The following is a 23,814-nucleotide window of genomic DNA, read 5'->3' on the forward strand; positions in this document are numbered from 1 at the left end:
CCTGGAAAGTAGTCTGAAACGAGGGTATAATGAGATAATACCTGTTAAGTGCACCCAGTAAGTGTTGGCCATTATTATTAATTAAACTTTACGTGGAAAGAGTAACACCTACATTTTTTAGTTACAAGTATGAAAGGAAAATAAATCTTGGGGAGTACCAAATCACTAAGCTAAAGGGAAAAGTCAAGCTGGGAACTACTTAGGGCAAACCTGCCTCCCATTCTAGTCAAAGTCATCCCTCTGCTTGCAGAGATAGATGCAGATCTGATTGCCTCCTTCGAAAAAGCTAATCGGAAACTTAAAAGAATGTAATGCAATCGTTTGTCTCTCGTCTCCCTGTGACCTGGAAGTCCCCTCCCCACTTCGAGTTGTCCCAGATGGAACCAAGGTACATCTTACATATATTGATTGATGTCTCATGTCTCCCTAAAATGTATAAAACCAAGCTGTGTCCCAACCACCTTGGGCACATGTCATCAGGACCTGCTGAGGTGGTGTCACGGGCATGCATCCTCAACCTTGGCAAAATAAACTTTCTAAATTAACTGAGACCTGTCTCAGATATGGGTTTACATAAGGATTAGTGATACTGTAAGTAAAATGTATAGCATTGTGCTTGGGACATTAGAGACATTCAATAATCAGCAGCTATCATTATCATTTTTTTTTTTTCTCCCACAAGTGGAAAGGTCTTTGGACTTAAAATTCAGAAGAGATGCTATTAGAGGAGATTTGAAGATTCAAATAGAGGAAAGGATAAAAGAAGACTGTAAATTTGTCCTGTCTGCAGACTTTGAAAATCTTCTGAAGCTTAAGAGTGCTAATAACTTAGATATATGAAGCACTGAGGTAGTGTCAGCAATCTTTGAGAAATCGCAGAGGATAGGAAGTGTGTAGAACCGAGAGATAAGACAATGAATTGCCTGGTTCTCTAATGATGAGAAAGGGTCAATTTGAACTGGGCAGGAATCTCTGACAAAAAGCACTGTTGACATTTCTTTGAGTAGTCAATGTGCTACACAGTGCAGTGTGGAAGGACATTCTCATGTTATCTTGTAATCATGAGGGGTTTATAACCACCGAGAAAAGAAAGTGATCACTTAGAGTCTGCATGAGGTCAGTAAGAATAAATTATGCCAAACTAATTCAATTTCCTTTTTGTTCCCTAAAGAGTTATTAGATTATAGGTTAGGGGCTCTATTCATAATCCTGGATTTGTAGATAGTTGACTTTTCTACACTATCTTTTGTTTTATAATCAGCTGAAATAATCTCAACTTGTGTTATCTGTTGTATCCAGATTAAAAAGAGAAAATGATGTTTAATGCACTTGATTTCCCCTGTAAGGCTATCTCCACCATGGTCAGCCATCTAATCCTCTGAACTCCCATAGCATCTTGGTTATGCCTTTAATTATTGAATCAATCACACTTTAACTATCTGGCTATCTGTATTTTTTCTAAATATAAGTACCTTAAGAACAAGGATGAGGTCACTTTGTGTGTGTGTGTGTGTGTGTGTGTGTGTGTGTGTGTGTGTGTGAGAGAGAGAGAGAGAGAGAAACGCCTTTATATTAGCTCATACAAAAGGATTTGGGATTTTAATTGGCCAATAGGTTTAAATATCATCCAACATTATAATTCAACTGTTAAAATAGCCAAGAGTATTAATTGGGAGAATAAATGTTATTTAATGAATAATATGAAGACACTCAGCTATTTTGGGGAAAAAAGCAAGGAATAAGAAGAAGCAAAAGGTATAAAACTTTCCATCAACATAAATTGTAAGTTAGTTGAGGAGTAACATGCAAATATAAAACCCACCAATCAAGAAGGACATTTAAGTAATATTTATGTCAGGATGAAAGAGGATGTTTTATCTATAATGTAATGAAGAATGTCACAAAAAGGTAAATAAAGTTGGTTTCATAAAAATTAAAACATTTCAATGTAAAGAAGAACTGAATAAAATTAAATTATAGCTTCATGACATTATTTCAGTTATTAAGGTATTTTTCATTATGGCATCATAAGTCCAAATAAGAGCTGACCATTTATTCATTCAGACATATTTTTGGGGTAGCCAATAGATGCCGGGCATTGTTGTAGGTACTAGGGATACAGCAGAAAACCAAGACACTCTTGTGATGCTTATATTCTATTAGGGGTTGACTGATTATGAACCAGTATACATTGTATTAGGTAGAGATGAGTGCTTTGGAGAAAATAAAGAAGGATACGGAGTGGAGAAAATGGTTACAGGGACTTGTCTTTTCCTATTTCCAGGATTTGGATGCTAAGGAAGAAGACATTCTGGTGAGGTGTCAGCACAGTTCTTTCTTGTCCTTGTCAGTCAGGAGACACTGTGGTTAGAGAGATTCCCATACCCCACCTCCTCTGCCACCCCAGCTCAATGCATACACTCACAAATAGGTCTTTGCTTTGCTGGGTGTTCCAACTTGCTGATCAATGACTTCTTTCAAGATAACTCTGGTGGTGTTGCAAGTACATTTAAGGTGACATGTAAGATTTGCAGACACTGCACATTCCGTGAAGTTCAGAGAAGTGCTGACGTGCTGTAAGAAGAAAACAAATTGCATAAGCTTCCTAGCTGAGGGAGGAAAGTTTTTTTCTTGCTTTTTTTGGGTTTATTTGGGGCTATATGCAAAGACGAGGTCATGTTCTGGGCAATTCTTGTATCTCTGTTTTCACACCTGCCCCCATATGCCTATGAGGAAATGATTTTCTTCATCTGCAGAATAAGAATGAGTGATGTGTTTATCTCCAGGAAGAACACTAAAGCTAAAGGCTGAGCATCATGGGAACTATAGAGGAAAGAGCTTATATTAGGTGGAAGTAAGCTGGGTTGTTGACACAGAACATGGCCTTCACCAAAAATATGTTGGTATCAACAGAGACATTCTCAAATATATTGACAAAATCTTTAATCAATGCTGTTGGCATTTTTTTTTCTTGATTGGATCAAAGTGACACGGATTGGAGGATGAAAATGTTGGAAGGTGAGCCATCCTTACTGTTTCATGGAGCATTTTGCTGGGAGGAAATGATACCACCAGCTCTGTTAACTGAAAAATGTAGGAGAGCTAAAATTCTTATGGCAACGTGCATGTAATCATGGATTACACCGATAACTTGCAATCATAGAGCTATTCCGCTCTTCTACTTCCCCAGGTAGCTGGTACACAGTGGAGGCTGTACTAATTTTTAGATTTTTTAGTATTTAGTCATTATTTTGTGTAAAAGCATGAGTACATCAATAAACATTTATACATCTCAAGATATCTTTGTTATGCTAAGGGGAATTCAGGGCACAAAGAAGCTTAGGTCTCTTGAAACTGAATGCTTAAACACCTGTATTCATTTGACATTGGCCACATTGACTACAGAAACTTAAGGCAAAAGAAAAAATTGGCGAACGATTTTATGAGATCGAATTTGAGTCTCAGGTTTCAATTAAGTAGCACTATTCATCATTTGGTTTATGTTTATATGTTTAAATGGAGCTTGAAAACATGAAAAGGAATGTAAATGTTTGAGAAGACCTAGAGGATATAGCATTTTTAAGGTCTTAGCACCTGTGTATTCACCTATTGCATTAGGAAGAGGTGTGTGTGTGTGTGTGTGTGTGTGTGTGTGTGTGTGTGTGAGATATCTGTAAAAGCATGTATGGCACCAGCGGGTATAAGATTCATTTAATAAATTATTCAAAAACATTTATTGAGCAACTACTATGTGCTAGACATCTTTTAGGGAGGTGGGGATATAGCAATGACCCAAACCAAGTCCCTGCTTCATTTGAGTAAGCTTAATAAGTGATAACCAAATATGCAAGGAATTGTATTATTTAATACTAGAATGAAGCATTATTAGGGGAGAAGGAATGATTGGGGGTGCTTTTTAAAAATAATAATACAGGTAAGGAGGTGATACTTGAGCAGAGGCATGAATTAAGTAAGGGAGTGAGCCATGCAGATCTTTTGGGAAAGAGCATCCCAGGAGAGGCCACAGTAAGGGAAAAACTTCAAATGGGTGCTTCCTTTTCATGATTCCAGTTTGCCTCCATCACTGTGAACTTTGACACATCATTTAAACACTTTGAGCCTTTGCTTTCTCCACTGAAAAGTAGAGATAACAGAATTTGACCTTTCCACCGACTGGGTTGGGACCAAGTACAGCAATCTTTGAAGGCTGACAGGGTAGGCCAAGAGGTTATAGCACATGGAAGGCAGCAAATGGCATAAGCAGGTACTTCAGAGCGAGAAAGTCTCTAAAGCTTATTGAGAGCTAGATAACAGATATCTGTGCTAATCATAAAAATTTAAAAATGTTCTCAAATTAATTAATGGATAACACCATGAAATAGTCTACCTTTGACCCACTTAAATATGTAACTAATTTCTAGTTGTTCCAGATCATTTTACTGTGTGCGTAATGAGCCCTAGTTTTCTTCGCAGTTCTGTGACTGGGTTATGGATCTGACCACCAGGTTAATGTCTCAGAAAGGGTTATGCTGCTGAATTCTTCATATTTCGTATAGTTCACCAACACATCATCCTTCCCAGCTTGCTAGTCTTTGGGTGATCCTGGCCAAAGATCCTAAGCTTTGGATGTTGGTTTGGAGAAAACTTCTTGGTTCCTTTTAAAGATGTATCTCCTCCCCCTCCAGCCCTTGCCCTGAATTGATCCTTAAATTTTGATGCAGAAGTGTCATCTGAGGGGATCATTAAAATTGTAGATCTCTGGGTCCCACTTCTTGAACTTTTGATTTCATAGGTATATGATGACACTAGAGGAATCTACATTTTATTAAGCTCTAAGGAACACTGCCTAAAATAGCATCTGTAAAATTATGGGATAGGATTTTGCTAGAGTTCTTTCCATCTCTGGCCTTCTGGAAATCCAAGATTTTTCAAAAGTCCTTTTATCATGGACTCTGAGCTGACAATACAGATAACCTGGTTCACCCTGTTCTGCAGTTTACTTTACCATCTCTGTTTTCCCCACCTTCTTTCATTCCAGTTTCCTTTGATTTGCCTCCCTTTCCTCTTTCTGTATTCTACAGGTGTAAATTAAAGGGTTATAAGAATGTATAATATATGTAGCCTTATAAGAAGTACCGTTTATTATTTTACTAACCTAAAGCTAGTCCTCTAGTGAAATCATCTAGAGTTAAAATTCTCTCCTACTTTTGTAGCCTACAGATAGTCAGCATGGGGGCATGGTTCCTTCAGTTCACAATGATGTTCCTGTGTCACCTATACGTTTTTCTGTGATACTGGAACTGGTTATCACTATGCCTTATTTCTTTCCATCTCTTAAATTGTGATGAGTCATAGACTTTTATTTCTTTGCAGATGTGGAAAATGAATAAATCGCAAAGCCTTCTCAGTGATTGTGTTGGGTCTGCATCTCAGCACTGTTGACCTTGGGGTCTGTATCCTCTTCTGGAAAATGTAACGGCTCTTCTGGCAACACAATTTTCCATCTTCTGTCTCAGAAATACTCTAGAGCACTATTCTCTGAGTAGGTGTAGTTGTCGATATTACAAACATGCCTTCCCTTCTAATGATCTTTTCCCATCTGCCTCTAACACATCATGAGAGGACCTTCTGGGCAGTTTATTTTTATAGGAACTTGGGCTTCACATTTGGTTGGAATCCGAATGGGAAGAAGACTGGAGAGAGTGGCTTACACATGTCATACGTATTACCTTGAAGGAATCACCTTCTCTATTGTGATTTTATTGTGTTTATCGTAATTATACTTCCACAACTTCACAAGGCATTTAGACATATTTCCAGCCTCTTGCATGAGCTGAATGTTGCTTTCTGTGATTTTTATGTCCCTGTTTTAAAAAACATATGACATCAGAGTGACCATAAATTAACAGGAAAGTCAAAAGTTCTGAGAGAGGGACTGAAGGCTGGGATGGAGAGGGAGTGCTTCCTTTTCTGGCTCCTTCTGTCAGTACAGCTCCCTACCCCTCACTCAAAGGTTCCAGGCTGTTTACTTGTCATCTGAAGTCAGTCGGCATTCTGCCTATGCCTGCATGGGCTTTGTTCAGCCCTGATGCACCAGACACAGGGGGAAAGGCAACAATAATATCAAAAAAGGCCGAGTGGGAGGATAGATCTGAGCACTTGGGAAGAGGAATGTTCCTATAAAACAGGGACTCTTGGCAGTAGAGCCAGTGAAAAATGATACCAATTACATAAAGCAAAATGCCACCCATCAAGCAGAACATTTTAATTCTCCCTATTCCAGGCTATTTATGACTTTTTGTCCAAGATTCAATACATGTCTGTAAAAATAAATGGAATCAACCTCATCTGTTAGGTAGAATGGAGCCTGTGCTACAGGGGAAAAAAAAGGTAAGAAAACATTACCAGCATGTTATTGGAGAATTCCAGGGGCTGGGCACAGAAGAACTTCAAATATAATTTTGCCTTTCGTATTTTTTCCTGTTTAGCTTAGTCATATGAAAAAGAGAGAGGTAACCAATTTTATGGAGACATTTAAAATATTTAAATTAATTTTACTTTCTTTGAGAAGTTTCTATTTTGATTCAATACTTATACCATCCCACCCAAAATCAGTGAATGAACCAACAAACCAACAAACCAGTGAACCAACGAAGCAACGGACCAGCCAAGCAACCAACCCACCCACCAACCCAGCTGTCTTTTTCCAGGGCAACTTTTCTTTACAGTTCTGCCGGAGATGGTCCAGGACTCACAGCTGGTTTCCTGAAAGGCTGCCACAAGATGGCGACAACGTCATAGTGGAGAATGGCCAATCGCTTCTGCTGGACACTAACACAAGCGTCCTCAACTTACTGCTCATTAAAGGTCTGTGGAGTTTGTAGATTGGTGATATTATTTTATGTAATTATATCACTTGTAGGAGGGAGGGAGGAGGGAAACTTTTTGGATAAGTTCCAGAACTTAGTTGACAATTTGTCCTCAGACCAAACTGAAATTTTACTATGTAAAGGAAGAAGTGGTCAGAGGGTTCAAAGTGAAAGGCCTTTCTTTGGACTCTTATAATAAGCACAGAGCTTGATTATTTTAATTTTTCAAAAACAAGAAGGTTAACAGTGTTCTCAAAGAATATGCTCCTTTATTCAAGCACTTTTTAGTCATGCTTATCCAGGACAGCCCCCACAATATAGCAAAATACCCTGAAATTGGTTAACGTTGCCGCCTTTGAAACACCCTGCCAAGAAAGCAATGTCTTCCTGCTTTTACCCTGTTGTGGTTTTGACTTCTTGGTCCCATGGAAAGTCATATAAATAGGCTTTCTTATTGTAAAACCGGCTATATAGCTCTAGGGTTTAGGAAGTTGGAAGAGGCTGAGATTTCGAATTTCAACTCTACTACCACATCTTTAAATGGCTAAGTCAGTTATTTCACCTCTTGGTGCATTTCTTTCCTTATCTGCTAAATGAGAATAAAAATCATGGCCTACTTTAGTGGCAGAAAATAAGGAATAGTTATCAAAGTGCCTCTGTTCATTGGCAAATGAAAATTACTTGGGAGATATGATTAGTTATGGATATCTATGAAACTCTGCACTAAAACACTGTTCTTTACTATAAATATATTTAACACACAAACATTCATTCTTATTAAAGTAAGAACATAGTTACATGAGGGGAAAAATAAAATATTTTAAAGGGGATAAACTAATGGAATTTTAATACTTGTCTCTTTTAGACTGAATGAGGATTTAGGCATTTTGTCATTCTCTATGCTGGAAGCTATTTTTTTCACTCTTGTATAGCAAGGAGAAGTTTTCAGTCAAACCAGTTAATTAGTGCCCTTTAGGGGATAAAATGGTCTGTCAGCTTGGGCTCTTGCCCTGTCTTTGTCTTTGTGTGTGTGTGTGTGTTTGTGTGTTTGTAGCTAGTGGCTATGGGAATGCCACTATAGACAGTCATCAACTACCTAAGGACCAGCAATGACAAGGGAAAATTACAGACCTAAAGCCTCATTTCAGAGAAAAGATACTCTTGGCAGGCCTTTAACCAGGGCTTTCTCCATATGAATCAAATTCTGCAGGAGGATGGGCTCCCCTTTAGGCATTCAAAGGTCTTGGGCTTATATTGCTACTACCATTTGGGAGAAGTTTCCCAGCTGAAAGTCTTGGATTACTAAATCTCTGGATGTACTGTTACTTCCAGGTAAATAGTGTTGACAGGACCAGAGGCTGAAAATGGAGAAGAGGCATCAGAAGGAGAGAAAAGTGTAGGAGAAAGGCAGGATAAGTATAACATTCATTTGACTTCCCACTCTTAAAGATTTAAATATCTGAGCAATCCCAATACTTGCCCCAACCTGTCACCTTCCCATAGTGTTTTTTCTTAGTATTTCTGGTTTAGGCAATATTTCACTCTCATATTATTTAGATAAGTGAGTTAGGTTTGGAAGGACAAACCCTCATCCTGTGGAGAGGGAGAGTAAGTCATCTGAAGGATCTCCTCTTTCTCTTGGGGAGGAGGAGTAGGTAGGATGTAAGGCTAAGTAGTAGATTCCAGTTTCTACACAAATAAGATACAGGAGTTGTTGGCAAAAAACAGAGCTGCCTAGAGTGAAACTCAGGTTTTTATTATAGAGATATAGGTCATAACTTCTAGAAAGAATGAGAACAGGGGACGGACACACATCAAATTTTGTTCAACAGATAATTTGTGAATGCTTATTGAGTGGCCTAGGATTGTTATGTGCAATACAAGAAAAAAAAAAAGAAGAAGAATACTTAATGGCAGTAACATGTAATATTACCAAAGAAAAAATACTTAGAAAGTAAATATAAAAGACTAAAACTTCTGGTTCTAAAACAAGTGATGCTGGCAGTGAGGCCAAATGAATAGTGGGGTAATCTGGGTGTCAATTATGTAAGATTAGAGTTGGAGAGTGGAGAGGAGGTGAAGGGCAGATCATTTATGTCTGAGACATATTGCGATCACATAGATATTAACATATACACAAATCAAAGTTTGAGGAAATTCTCCATCTCACTTGTTGGAATTGTATATGTCCAGTGGCTCAGACCAAAAACCATGGAGGCATCCAAGACCTCTTTCTTTCTTTCACCTCCTATGACTATCCCATCAGTGAACCCTGTTGGCTGGATCTCCAACATGTGTCCCATGTAGCAACACTTCATTGGTACTAACCTAGTCTTAACTACCATATTTTTGGCCTAGACCATCTTAAATTGCCCCTTATTTGGTTCCCATGTTTCTGATTCCTTGTTTTCGTTAGTAGCAAAACCCTAATTTCATTGGTGGCAACAATGTACTCAGCTGAAATACTCTGTTTCCTGAACACTTTTGTAGCTAGACATAGCTATGTGGCTAAGGGCTTTCCATGAGATGGAAGAAGTACCCTGCAGAACATCTGAGAAATTTCCAAAAGTAGAGATGACCCAGTAGGAAGTACACCCTATTTTCCCTTCCTTCTTTCTCTTTCCTACTTGCTGATATGTAAATGTGACACAGCAACATTTTCAGCCTCTATTTTGGACCATGATGCTACTTGTTAGTTAGAATGGAAAAGCAGAAGAATAGGAGGAAACCGGGACCCTGATGACTCTGGAGTTTCCATGATAAGGCATTCAACCACCCGCCTCTGAAATTACTCTTTGTGATAGGAAAACAAGGCTTCATGGGTTTAAGTCACTGATATTTGACTTTTATGCTATATGGTAAAGTAAACCACCAGCAGTTTATAGTCCATTTCCTTTAAAAATTTAAGTCAGATCTTATTACTTCTCTCCTCAAAACCTCCAGTGGAATCTCAACTCACTGGGAATCAAATCAAAAGTCCTTACTATTATTTAACCTCTGATCCCTTCATTGACCTCGTCTTCCTCATTCACTCTGCTCTAGTTCTTCTATGAATATACCTGCCTCAGGACCTTTACTCATAATGTCTATGGCCTGAAATGCTCTTCTTCCACATTCATGTGGCTGGCTCACCTATTTCATTTGCTCTTTGAGAATATATCAACTAATCTGGGAGGACTTGCTGGTCATCATTTCTAAAATTATAGCCATTCCCCAGAACTCTTTTTCCTTTGATGTTGCTTTACTTTTCTTCATAGTACTTATCATCACATTGTATATTATCAATTTACTTGCTTATTTATAGTCTATCTCCTCTACTAGAACAAAAAAGGCAAAGGATTTCATCAATATATTTACTGTTGTCTCTTCAGGGTCTAGAACATTGCCTGATGCATGACGAAGTCTCAAAAATTATGTGATGATTGTAGAAAGAATGGACAAGTAAATGGTCCTGGGTGAAATTTAAGAAGTATATATTTTAAACCCTTGTTCTCTTAAATACCATTTTTCCCAACTAATTTACTTTCACTGTCCTTAGTTCTCAATGATTACACACACACACACACACACACACACACACACACACACACACGTATGTTTGTATAAGTACACACATATACACTTACATATATATTCACATATACATATATACATGCACAATATGTACATACACACACCTGTCTATATATATGCATATTATGATGAATTATTAGGAATATAAAATCTGTTTGTAAGTTATATTTCTGTTTCTAAAAGGCATTTGACCAAAGTCTTCACTGGTGAAGAACTACAACTCTTAAATATCTGGTCAATGTAACATAGCTATAAACCTCTTTTAATGTCTTCCCTTGGTCTATAATATGTGTGAAAGTACTTGAAAGATAATAAAGAGCTCTTCAAATATAAGATTGAATAATCATAATCATCATCAACAACAACAACAACAGCAACTCGCTCTCCAAATATCTGTTAATATCTTTTTCTTTCTTTCTTTTTTTTTTTTTTTTTTTTGAGACGGAGTCTGGCTCTGTCACCCAGGCTGGAGTGCAGTGGCCGGATCTCAGCTCACTGCAAGCTCCGCCTCCCAGGTTTATGCCATTCTCCTGCCTCAGCCTCCCAAGTAGCTGGGACTACAGGCACCCACCACCTCGTCTGGCTAGTTTTTTGTATTTTTTAGTAGAGACGGGGTTTCACCGTGTTAGCCAGGATGGTCTCAATCTCCTGACCTCGTGATCCGCCCATCTCGGCCTCCCAAAGTGCTGGGGTTACAGGCTTGAGCCACCGCGCCCGGCCCTATCTTTTTCATATACATTCACAGTGTCAGAAAAATAGCTGAGTGAAATTTTCTTTAGTTTTTCTGATACCATCTGCAGGCTTAGATAAAGCCTGAGAAATTTCAAGCCAAAAAATAATTTCTTCAAAAGATTTTAACAAACAAAATATGAAATTATAGTGGAAGTACTTTCTCAGCCATTTCTATATTACAAAGAATACATTCTACATGAAGTATATATATATTGAAAGGATTACTGTTAAGTAACAGTGAAACTAGATCACCTAAGAACTGCATTTGGAACTGCTTTATGAAGGTATTATGTCCTCTATATTATTTTTCCATTCATGGAAACCAGCATCCTGATATGTAGAAGACGAGGCTCATACAACAGGAAAACCAACACTTTATGGACCCTCAAGGGTCTTAAACTCTCTGTGCCTTACTCATATTTTCATCTATAAAATAGAATTGACATTTTTTCCTTACACATATGACTTACATAGTAGAAGGGAGGATCATAAATGTTTGGGGGGCAATTGAGAAGTGGCCCCAATGTTTTGTGTCATAATTTATGCTGACTCCCAAACTTAAAAAAATAGCAGATTCTTTTGTGACCATGATAAGAGCTTCAGCTGCATTTATTATTTCACTTTAATTAGAAAAAGATCCAAAACTTTTGTCTACTTACTCTCTCTACTTCTTCCCTCCTTTGTGCCCTCCCTCCCTTTTTTTTTTAAAAAAAATATTTTTAGGGGTACCGTTAAACACAAAAGAGAATTAACCCAATCAATTAATACTAATGAGCTAGGATGGAAATAGGCATATTGCCTTGATTTAGTTAATTATATTTTCATTCTTTTATGTTAAGATGCCCAACGGCCATAGGCATTGCTGAATTAAAATTTATTATTTTTATTCCAAGTAATTATGATGAGCCATAATCACAAAGAAGGAACGTTACCCTCTTGTCAGAGCATTCTGCATCCCGGGCAAGGATCTTGGGTTGTGGTCTGTAGTTGGGGAAACATTCATATTTCCTGAATGAAGCAATGAATCTCTTTCTGATCTGGTCATCAAGCAGCTTGATGTGAAGTTGTGTAATGATAATGATTAATGAAAGGGTCAATTAGGGGAGAATGAACTCTCCCCTTGGTGTTGAGCTCTTAGGTTTAGGTACTCTTATCACACACAGAACACAAAAGAAGGTAACTATGTGAAGTGATTGATATGCTAATTTGTTTGACTGTAGTAATTTCTTCATTATATATAATACATATTTATTCATACACATACACACATGAAAACATCCTGTTGTTTGCCTTAAATATATATAATGAAAAAGGAAGGCAGTTTGTAGTTTCTTACTACTCACAATGCTTGTGTCTGAGCAGAAACTTGTTTCCAGTCTCTGTTGCTGCTTAATAGCACACTGGTTTCCTTTAATGTGATTTTCTATTTTTTGGTCTACTGGTGTATACTAAAGCAGTTAAATGCTTGGCAGTATTTCTAGCCATAAGGAACTGAGTCTGAATCTGGGCTCCACTACTTCTCTGCTCTGTGACCTTGGGCAAGTTGCAGACCTTCTGTAAGTCTCAGGTTCTTCCTTACTAAGGTGATGCCTGGCTATAATGATAATAATAGTAACAATGAGAACAAGCATTTATCATTGTTGCATGGCAATATCACAATGTATTGCCTGTCTCCTATGTATGTTTTGAGTATTAAATGAGGGAATATTTGTAAAGCCATTAGCACACAGCCTGGTCCAGAGTAAGAACTCAATTAATGTTAGTTTTTGTTACTTTTGGACTGTCAGAGATAACAGGAGATATGGCTGAATATCAGGCTTAAAATACAATTTTATTTACAGATAGTGGCTGCTTCTATATACAAAGCAAACTGGATTACTGAAAGAATTAGCTGGGTAATAAAGACCTTGGATTGCTTTTGCTTCTGTTATCTTCAGAATGCATATTGAAGTGTTTTTCCTTCTATTGCGAGGGAGGGACGGATGGAGAAGTGGATCCATTTGCTTGCCTGCATTCTCCTTGTTACTTTGACTTCACAGAAACATGTTTTTCTGGTGTAGCTTAGAACATGATCTCATTTTCTCTCAACTGTTTTTTTAGTCCACAATTTTGAGGACATTCAGATCTTTTTGAGTCCATTGCATCTGGGGTTTCTGTGGCATGGAAATGCATATTCTTGGTTTATTGAGGTAAAGCATCTTCTTCTGACTCACTGTCAGGTTCAGTGTAGAATTCCTTCATCCTTGACAAGCATTTGAGGATTTCAGAGTGAGATTTTAAATGATGAACCTAGCACAGCGTTTTGTTGTTGTTTGTTTGTTTGTTTGTTTTTTGTTTTTGTTTTTAAATCCCAGGGATTGTATACTTGGTTGCTTCTAGTTAGCACTAAGCCAGCCTCAGATTCAGTAGATGCATGCTTCAGATAATGCTTTCCAATGCAGTTATCTAGAAATGCTATGACACAGAACTTTCCTGAGCCGTTACTTGTGATCTCTTTGTGCATCAGGTCTGTGTGAGTCACTTGGCATTTAAACCTATGCCTATAGTTTCAAGACTTCATAGCTACCAGTTAGGATAAAAAAAATCTGAAGGCAGGCATAAAAATATGATAAAAATATGATATTCAACAATAATTTATTTTTTTTTCTCTAACTGTAGAATATCTTGGTCAACATGAGAGGGTTTTGTAGGCTGGTAACATTGTTGCGAATTGGTAAATTCAAAATAATTTATCTGCAAGTTGGCTGTAAAAGATGGACTGAATTGCCCTCTTTTGTAGTCAAAACCCTTCAAGCCAGAAGATAGGATGTTATGTGCAGACAATACAACAAGGTTGATTCAATGCAGTTTGGTCAGCAAACTGGAGCCTGATTTCAATTTTGAGTCAGTCACACACTCTTTTATGGTTTTGGGTAAGGCTCTGGTCCTCAAATCAATGTACAAAATGGAAATAATGGTGATTCCCTTCCCTGTGTAGGGAGAAAATGTCTTGTATCAACCCCTGCTGGATGTTAATGTTGTTTGTGTGTGCAGCTCACTGGAGGAAGAGCTGTATAGGAATGAGTAAAGTTTCTTCCTCTATTTGGCAGGCATGGTACCCTCTAAGGGGCTGGTCTGTGCTATTATTCAGAAGGGAAGCCTGACAAAGTTAGCATCAGAGCTAGCCCGAGTATTTTTGAAGTCCAATCTTAACTCTTGGGTGTCATCATGTGCTGGACTTTTCTTGGTGACAAGTAGGTGTTACTTATTTTATGAGAGGGGGACTTTGCTGATATTCAAAGCTAAGTGGGTTACTGATAGAATTTTTAATTGCTTAACAACTTGAATTACTTCTATATTAATTCTTTACACATAGAATGTCAAGGTGTATTTTTTCTTCCCTCTACCTTTTTGAAGGCTTATAAAGGTCTAGGCTGTAAACTGAAGAAAGGAAGAGCCAGATCTGTTTTTGCTCACCTTTGTATTGTATTGCCAGCACCATTTTATCTCTAGGCATGAAGCAGGTACTCAAATAATTGCTGAATGAATAATAATAAATGAGTTTCTGACCTGAAGAGGCAGATTCATGTTTGTTGAGAATTTCTCTATAATCAGAGTCCTTCCTGGTACCCTCAAATGTTAGTGGATTAGTCCAGACAGTGACCAATTTTATTTACTATTTGTGTATCAGGAGATCAGAGACAAAGGCTTTTTAATGTGGGGGACACTTAGCTCTGAGACCCCTTATTTTTCCAATCAGACAATGGCTTACATTATTTACTCCAGAGAACAGTTCCAGACACACTTGATTAGCCTTAAATGAAAGATAAGCCATTGCTATGAGAAAGGACATGCTTTCAATAGATGGGCAGACAGACAGAAACATAGATATTGAACAATTTACAGTTTTATGTCTTGACAACTTGGGTATTGTAACATGAAAAATGCTACTGAAAGGGACCAGTCCCTTCCTAGCACAGAAGCTATAATATTTTCAGTAATGAAAGATAAATGTTTCAAGCTTCCTTACTTAAAACCTTTCATTGGCTTTCCATTAGCCTGTAAGTTCAAGTCCAAACTTAATATGGCTTACAGGGTCATGCAGGACTTGGTCTGTCTTTACCTCTCCATCTCATTTGTTCATTAGTGATCCCTATATCCTATTCATCCAGACTGGAAGTGGAGCTAGAAATCTGAAGTACTTTTGTATTTGGGATTCTTGTGTAGATAAAAATATGTTGGAGACTGAGCATTTCATTGTTATAGTTTCTATACAATATTCCTGGGGTCAGGTAAAGGTAGGAAGTACTGTATTCTCATTTTTAAAAATTAATAAATACTATAAGAAAAGTATTGTTAGCTTTTATTTCGAATACAATTATTCTATAGCCAAATCATTTTTATAGTATTCAGAGAATAATTGTATTTGGAATCTTTTGAAAAAACAGCTTGCTTAGAGAAGTGTATCAAATTGCAGGCTGGTCAAAAATGGGATTGGGTCAGTGCTAATTGAACTTTGATAAAGAGAAAGGGAAGATTATCTGAATGAACTTAGTAGCTAGGGGAATTTTTACATGCTTGGTACAGACCTTGGGAAAAAGACAATTTTTTTTTTTTGTCTTATATTTCTCCTTAGAAATGGCTTTCTTCTTGAGATTTTAAGTGACTTTTTAGAAAGCCATGGAACAGCCGAAGGACTTGAGCACTTAAATGCCAGCAGCTTTGTTGATAAAATAAGTAATGGTTTTCTGGAGGTAGAAAGGAAATCAAAGTTTAGTTAGGTAGTAATTGATAACGGTAGCTATAATAACAAAGGCATTTACTTATATCTTAGTGTTTGAGTTCCTTTTAATATTTCTGTATAGTTTGTCTTCCACAGATTTGTTTACACTTTATAATTAGTACAGAATTAATACAGTTATAAGGTTACCTTAATGAGTTTCATATTTTGTAGAAAAAGTGAAGAGCTGAGTCATAGTCTTTATATTCTCTTATGGTCCTCTTGAAAGTGGGACAATTCACTAAAACCAGCACATTTCCATTTACCTGAAGGAGCAATTCAACTTCACTGTGATCTTCAGGAACTGGAGACTCTATTTCACATTTTTATTTCAGTACTTAGCAGAGGGGCTGGAAACTAGTGGTAAATGTTGGTTGAGTGACTAAGGGAATTATTCTTTAATTCCAGGCTTGTATTTTCTCAGCCTATTTTAGATGATAGCAGACATCACCAGCCTATGGACACCTAGAACAACCACTTAATTTACCGATAGTAATGATTCTCAAAGTGTGGCCCCCAATCGGCAGCATTGGCATCACCTGGTAACTTATACCAACTACAAATTTGGACTCTCTACAGTAAACCTATTCTGGGAATGAAGCCCATTAGTCTGTGTTTTAAGACATCCAAGTGATTCTGACGCATGTTCACGTTTGAGAACTACCAGCCTAAAACAATACAAGGAACCCTATAGAATTGTCAGGACTAGAAGCCAATTAGCCTGGACCAACTACTCATTTCCCACAGGCTATGAGACCTTTAGTAAAGAACAGTGGAAACTTGGCTGGCCACATTGAATGGGCTTATCTTGAGCATAGCATTTTTAGTTGGATGCACGGGTCTCTACCCTGCCAGGGAAATCCGAGTTGGTGAAAACGGTTTCTCCCAACTGCTATTGTTTGTGGCTCTGAGTCAGTGATTTTATTTCATATATATATATTTCTCTATATTGCCCATTTGACTGCAGTACCAGGCTAATTAAGGAATTAGTATGTGGCATCCATTCTGGGGAGGTGTCTGATTCTTTTCCTGTATCCTGTGAACATTTTTGCAAACACTTTCTAGTTCATATTTTCTTTTTTTAATCAGGCAGAGACATTACAATTAAAATACCGTTAAAGTGATTCTGGCAAGTATTGCAATAAGCATGTTTTTTAATTAAAGGAAGAACAGGGGGATGCATAAGCAGTATCAGCTAAAGGGGAAAATTTCTTCTGATATCTATTTTAATTGAAATTTTCAAAAATGGGAAAAACAGCAGCAGCAGCAGCAGCCTCGGCTTCTCTGTGTGTGTGGCTCCATCCCAGGTTGCTAGGTTTAGGTATTCTGTGCTTGATTAATTAGTAGCCAGCCAGAGAGTCCATTCCCTTTGCCCCCAATCCTTAAAGCCTGATTTATGCCTCACATCCCCCATGAATATGTGAGGGCTCAGGCATCTATTTCCTGAGCTGCTTGTGGATAGGATTATGGAGCGTGGACTAAGCTCTTGGGGGCTCTCGTTTGCCAGCCAAATTGATTTTCCGCCTCTCTGGCCGGGGACAAGCCCACCTCGAAGGCTTCCCAGGCTCTGCTCCAGTGGATCAGGCACAAGTCTAATCCGGATCTTGCCAACAAAGGAAGCTGTGTGCATCCCTGTCACAATGCAGGTTTCTTTGAGCTGTGGATGCCTTCTCTAAATGCTCCTCTTTCCTTCTCTTTCTCACTTTCTCCCAGCTCCTGCTTCCAGAGCAGCACACTGCAGTAAGGTACAGGGATATACCCCAACTCTGCCCAGATCACTCAGTCAGCTCTCCTTACCCAGGCAGAGCAGGATTTGTCCATCTTGAATTGATGATTGTCTATAATTCTCCAGGGAAAGGGAATTCCACAGGCTTCCTCAACTATCCATTTGACTATTTAATAATTGAAAGGTAAGAAGATATAGGCTGCTACATTTTTTTTAAGAAAAAAAATGGTGAATTGGGGGTTAATCAATGCAGGCAAGTAAATTAGATAGTTTACATCTAAAAATTTAGATAGTTCAAGCTTTAAGTAAATGAATTATCTAACTTGGTGATACAGATTAATCTAATGAATTGGGGTTCTCAGATCCTTCCCTGGTCTTGCCTCCATTTACCTCTCATTTTTCCTCTGTTTAAAAATGGAATCACTCTCCCTGGGTTTATTTTATCACCTGACATTCACATCCGAACCTAGTACATGCTGGCTGTGCACCCTTTCTCTCCTGATCTTCCTAAAAATAGCATTAAGGTTTTGACACACTCATCTGCCTCATTAACAGTTCTTAAGGCTCTTCCCTGAGTCTGTGTCTCTACAACCTTCTGATCCTTCTAATTCACCTAATTCTTTGATCCACTCTCACAAATCTTGCTACTTCCTTTTCTTATTCTAGCCTTTAAATGTTGATGGTTGACAGTTTTTTCCCTACCTTTACCCACCTTATCTTTCTTCTGTTCTTACGCTACATGTCCTCCCTGGGAGGCCTCATTTACTTTGATAATTTCAACTCCTCGTTATTCAACAAGTATTGAGTGATCACTTACCGCATTTCCCATGTGCCAGCACTGTTCCAGGCACAGGGACTATGGCTGTGAACAAAACAGGCCACAATCTTGCTCTCACGGTGTTTACTTCTAGAAGGAAAACGGTCAATAAACAAAATAAGCAAATTATAGTTTTTGTTAAATTTGCGTAGTACCATGGAGAAAAATGCAGCAGGAGAGGTGGATAGGGAATACACATTGGAGGTGGTGGTTGGGGATATTGGCACACAGCAAGAGCAAAGGTTGTGAGGCAAGGGAGCAAAAAGGAATATTGGAACAAGGGGGAGAACAGAGGCAGATCGGGCCAGAGAGAACCAGTCCTGTAGGGTTTGATAGGCTTTGACTCCAAGTATGATGGGAGTCATTGAAGATTTTTGGCAGGGAGGTAACATGATAGGTTTACATGAAAAGAAGCAATGGCAGCACTGAGTGCTGTTTTGAGAATTGATCCTGAGGTAGAGGATAAGGGCAGAAACAGGGAGCTGAGTTAAGATGCTGCTACAATAATCCATGGGTGAGATGAGAGTGACTTCGACCCCAGAAGTAGATGTGGAGGTGGTAAGTGGTTGGGTTATAGGGGACGTTTTGAAGGTGGAATGCGTAAAATTTCCTGAAGTATTGATTATGGAGTGAGAGACAGTGAAAGTTAACTCTACGGTTTTCAGACTTAGCAGTTGCAAGGATGAAGTTACCATTCATGGAATGGGAAGGACTGAGGGAAGATCTGTGGGGCAAGACAAGGAAAGGAGTTCATGGATACTCATAGTTGAGAAACTATGAGACATCCAAGTAGAGATGTTGAGTAGGCAGTTGGGTATGTGTATCTTGAGCTGAGGGCACAGGCTTGGAGATATAAATTTGGGAGTCATTGACAATTAGCATGCAATGGTGTTTAAAACCTTAAGACAAGATGGGACAACTGGCATGGTCTACAGAGACTAAGAAGAAAAGAGTTTAGAGGGCTGAGACTTGGGGCCCACCAAGTGGCAGTGGTTGGGATGATCAGGAGGAATCAGGCAGGAGAGGCTGAGAAGGGGATGCCTAAGAAGTAGAGGAAAACCAGGTGGGTTTATACCTAACCTACTTAATTAGAAAAGTCCCATGTGCTCACTGTCATTGAGTCAATAGGTAGCTTTCTTAGGATTTGCTAAAAATGAAGACATGAAAATAGATATCAGGTGAAGGAAAGACAAAAGTTCTAAATACAAGAATTTATTCTTCTGTTCTTTTATGAGTTACTAGCACTTTTGCATTTTATGAGGTTTTCTTTAGAGATTCAATACAATGTATAGAATATAGCACATGATGAAAATCTGATAGAAGGATAGAGACACTGGATTTTTAAAATAGAGATGAGAAAATGAAAGAAAGAAAAACAAAGAGGCTGGGCAAATGAGGAGAGGGAGTTTTAGGAAAGGGGTGACCAAGTGTGTCAAAAGCAGCTGGTCACTCAGGAGGACTGAGCACTGAGCCTTAGATTCACCAATGTGGTTGCCATCCGTGGCCTTAACAGGAGCAGTTTTGCAGGTTCATCAGGTAAAGGCCTGACCAGAGAGGGTTCAAAAGACAGTCATGAAAAAGAGTTGAAGATAGTAGGTATAGCCACTCTTTTGGAGACTAGTATTGTATGGTAAAATATTTATACTTTAATTTTTTTCTGTAAGGGGGAAAATAGAATTGTGTATTTGTTTTCTTAAAAAAAAACAACAAATTATTTTGTGGTTATTATAGGGGATGACTAATTGTTGGGTTAGCCAAAAGCAGATTTTGATGTACTTTGCAAACATTAGCTAGCTGCTAAAAGTCTCTTTTACTTCCCTTTAAAAGAAACAAAAGAGATGTTTAATGGAAAGAGGTGATTACATGTAAAAAGTTGTGTTCATTTATTTATTTTAGAGGGAAGTAGCAATAATGATGGTTGATTGATTTTTATAAAATTACCCAAGGTTACTTGTGGGACATAGTCAGCTTTCATGAAAGTCATAACAAGCAATTTAAGGGTTACAGCCAAAGGCTGATTTCAACCCTGCTCTTTATTTCAGCATTTAGAAATGGGGTCAAGCTCTATAAAGTATAGAATAAAGTCCTCCCACAGCCCTCCCATACTCAAGTGACTATCCTTTAAAGCAGCCCACTGTATATTTATTTTAAACTAATAAAGTGTGGGGATGAAAGTCTTGGTGCCTTGGCACAGAGATAGATTAAGTATAAACTTTATCTTCTTTCACACAAAGAAAGTTTCATTTGTTTATCTAATTATTTCAGGCAAAAACACCTGAATTCCTCATCAAACTTTCTTCTAAATGTACCTAGATTTTCTTATATTTGCCACTAAGAAAGTGGGGTGGGGATGCTTTTTAGCAGAAGTTAACGATGTTCATATTAATTAATTAGTCCTGTTTATAACACTCCTGACAACACAAATAATTCATTTTCTTTGGGATGAGTTTTTCTCCCTTCATTAGCATCATTATTAGTTCCTGTCAGTAAATGATGTTTCAAAATTTCTACCAATTTGTTACAGTGTATTTAATATTTTGCTTCATGGTAAAAGGGACAAAGACCAGGTTTATATATTTACCCACTAATCCTTGTAATCTGTTTCAAATCCTTTTTGGAATAAGATGAGGTATATCTTCATTAACAAAATTAAAATAAATCATGTATAAACAAGCCATAAGCAAACTTTCTTAGGTTCACACATGTTTTTCCTTAAATGTAACTATGAGAACAACCCTAATTAATTGAGAGCTACTGGGGAAGGTTTGTGGAAATGGATAGGATCTGAGCCTTTTGGTTGGGTGGTCCTGGGTTCTAATGCTTGGTTCTGTCTACTCTGGGCTGGAAAGGTATGAATACCTCTTAGCCACATTCTGCTCTGTGAAATAAAGAATGTGATCTTGATCTCACAGACTGGTTTTGAAGGTCATTTCAGACAATATATTTACAGATTTTGGCACATGGTAGGTGCTGAATAAATTTTAGCTTCCTTGTTTTCCCTGTAGTCTTATTCTAATTCCTGACTGTGCATCTCATATTTTGCTCAAGAGAAAATTTAGTGATTACCGCAGCACAAACAGGGTCAGGAAAACATGAGCCTTGTGCCTCCATTAGTGTCCCATGCACATCTGACTGCATTCATAAAGATGTAGATGTCAAGTGTTCTAGAGTTGAAAGGAACCTATGATTCTGCCTTCCACTTTGCAGATGAAACCACAGACGATTGATAGGCACTGAGTAGGAGAGATTTGGGACCTGAGTAATCTGAGGCCCAGCAATTGTATGAGACTTACTGAGGCTCATTCAGAGGTCAATAGCAGACTCAGAACAGGAACCTTGATTTTGTTCCCTGCCTTCACCACTTGCTCATCAAGGTCAGTTTAGATTTCCTGACTATTTACAATGTGGGAGTCCTGTCATGCAAATCCATGTTCTACCAGTTGAATGTAATTGTTTAGAACATTAATGACATGTGGCTGTGAGGGAAAAATTTTAGTTAACATAAAATTTGATCTGTAGCACAGGTCACATTTCTTCCCTCTTGTTCACGGTGGGATCCATGATTATTACTGCATTTCTATGTAATGACTGTTTTAATTTAATTTAATTTAATTTAGGAGATCTAAGTAATTAAACATGAGGCCAAAGTACGTAAGAAAGTGGCAGTCTTTTATTGCAAATATGCACACACTCTTGGGCGAGGTTCTCAGGTCCTCAGGTGTGGGGGGCCAGGGAAGTCGCGCCGGCGCTCTCGGGTGATGTTCTCCGGTCCACAAATGCGGGGGCCGAAGAAGTCACGCTGGCTCCTGCCAGTGGCAGACTTTTATGCATTGGTACTGGAAGGGGGAGGGCAGTGGGTGGGATAAGGGCGTGATAGGGGCGTCTCCATAGGTGTGGCTGGGTAAGTTTCGATCTCTTCGGATTGACGTCATCTGGCGCATGCTTGGTTGATCTGCATCTTCCCGGGGCGGGCTGCATTTTCCTGCGCACGGGAATGTTCGTGAGGAAGAACCCGGAAGCAACATGGATTATGCCTTCTTGTTCACCTTCCTCCATCTTGTCCTTTCTCCTTCACCCAAACAATTACAATGAAAGGAAAAGAGTCAAAATTGTTGGGGAATCTTTTGGAAGTCTGGTAAGCAGTATGGTACTGCTCTGGCATGGAGCCTGTAGACTGACCTTGCTGCTTTACCTTAGAGTATGAAATATTATATATGACAAAATATTTCAAAAGGACCAGTAACAGAGAGATGTTGGATGCAGATGGTCTAGCAGTGCTCAAGAGGTAGGGTACTTATAGAAATTGAGCAGGTTGTAGATCTAATCACCTGGTGAGTTCTTCCTGCCAGTTGAAGAGACAAAATCAATTTGGCAAGACCATGGCATTGCAGTAAAGAAAGCATTCAATTGATGCAAGGCCATCCACACCATTTGGGGGATGGAGTTATTACCCAAATCAGTCTCCCTGGAGGCTCAGAGGTTATGGGTTTTCAAGGATAGTTTGTTGGGCAGGGGACTAGGGTATGGGGAATATTGATTTGTTGGGGATGACATCATAGGGGTATGGAAAACAGTCCTTGTGTACTGAGTCTGTCTTTAGGTAGGGGCCACAGGACTGGTTGAGGCTTGGGTCATGAATCTGAGTGAAGTCAGCTGGTGGTCAGAAATACAAAAGTCTAGAAAAAATCTCAAAAGACCAATCTTAGTTTCTACAATAGCGATGTTATCTGTTGCAGTAATTGGAAAAGTTGCAAATCTTGTGACCTCTCGAACAATGGCTGGTAATCATTTAAATATGCTGAACATCTTAGCAGAATTTTGGCCCCTCTTATAATCCTAGCCTTGTGGACTTTCATTAGTTTTACAAAGGTAGTTTAATTTTGGGAAGGTTTATTATCATCCTTGTTTAAGGTTAGACTATAAACTAAATTCCTCCCATAGTTAGTTTGGCCTACACCTAGGAATGAGCGAAGCCAGCCAGCCTGTGAGGCTAGGAGCAAGATGGAGTAAGCCAGGTTAGATTTTTCTCATTGTCAGAATCTTTGCAAAGATGGTTTCATGGCAATAATGGAGGAAGTGAAGATGGTGAGTGTGATGATAGCCACAGAGACCATTGCATTGAATAGATGTCAGACTTCAGACCAGGGATCTATAAGAATTATTTCAATAAATCTCACCTTAATCTTCTGAGGGTGAAATTCTTACCATGCCCATTTTCCAGATGGAGAAACTGGATACCTAGGCGGGGTGTGTTGTTCTAAATTGTGGCTGAAAGAAAAGGCCCTTGAAGGGTTCTGGTCCAAGTATACATCCCGTGACTGTTACTGATGGCATAGAA

At 38.5% G+C, this 23,814-nt stretch overlaps 1 protein-coding gene across 2 annotated transcripts in view; it reads left to right on the forward strand.

Moving 5' to 3' along the window:
• The window catches only part of PKHD1 (PKHD1 ciliary IPT domain containing fibrocystin/polyductin), a 465,580-nt gene that overhangs the window by 120,929 nt on the left and 320,837 nt on the right, over positions 1-23,814 (forward strand). For both annotated transcript variants that reach the window (XM_077999818.1, XM_077999819.1), the window contains exon 35: positions 6,711-6,867. In XM_077999818.1, the coding sequence (XP_077855944.1) occupies positions 6,711-6,867 (157 nt within the window). The remainder of the gene's footprint in view (positions 1-6,710; positions 6,868-23,814) is intronic.

The sequence above is a fragment of the Macaca mulatta genome, chromosome 4 (genome assembly GCF_049350105.2).
Source record: "Macaca mulatta isolate MMU2019108-1 chromosome 4, T2T-MMU8v2.0, whole genome shotgun sequence".
Lineage (NCBI taxonomy): Eukaryota > Metazoa > Chordata > Mammalia > Primates > Cercopithecidae > Macaca > Macaca mulatta.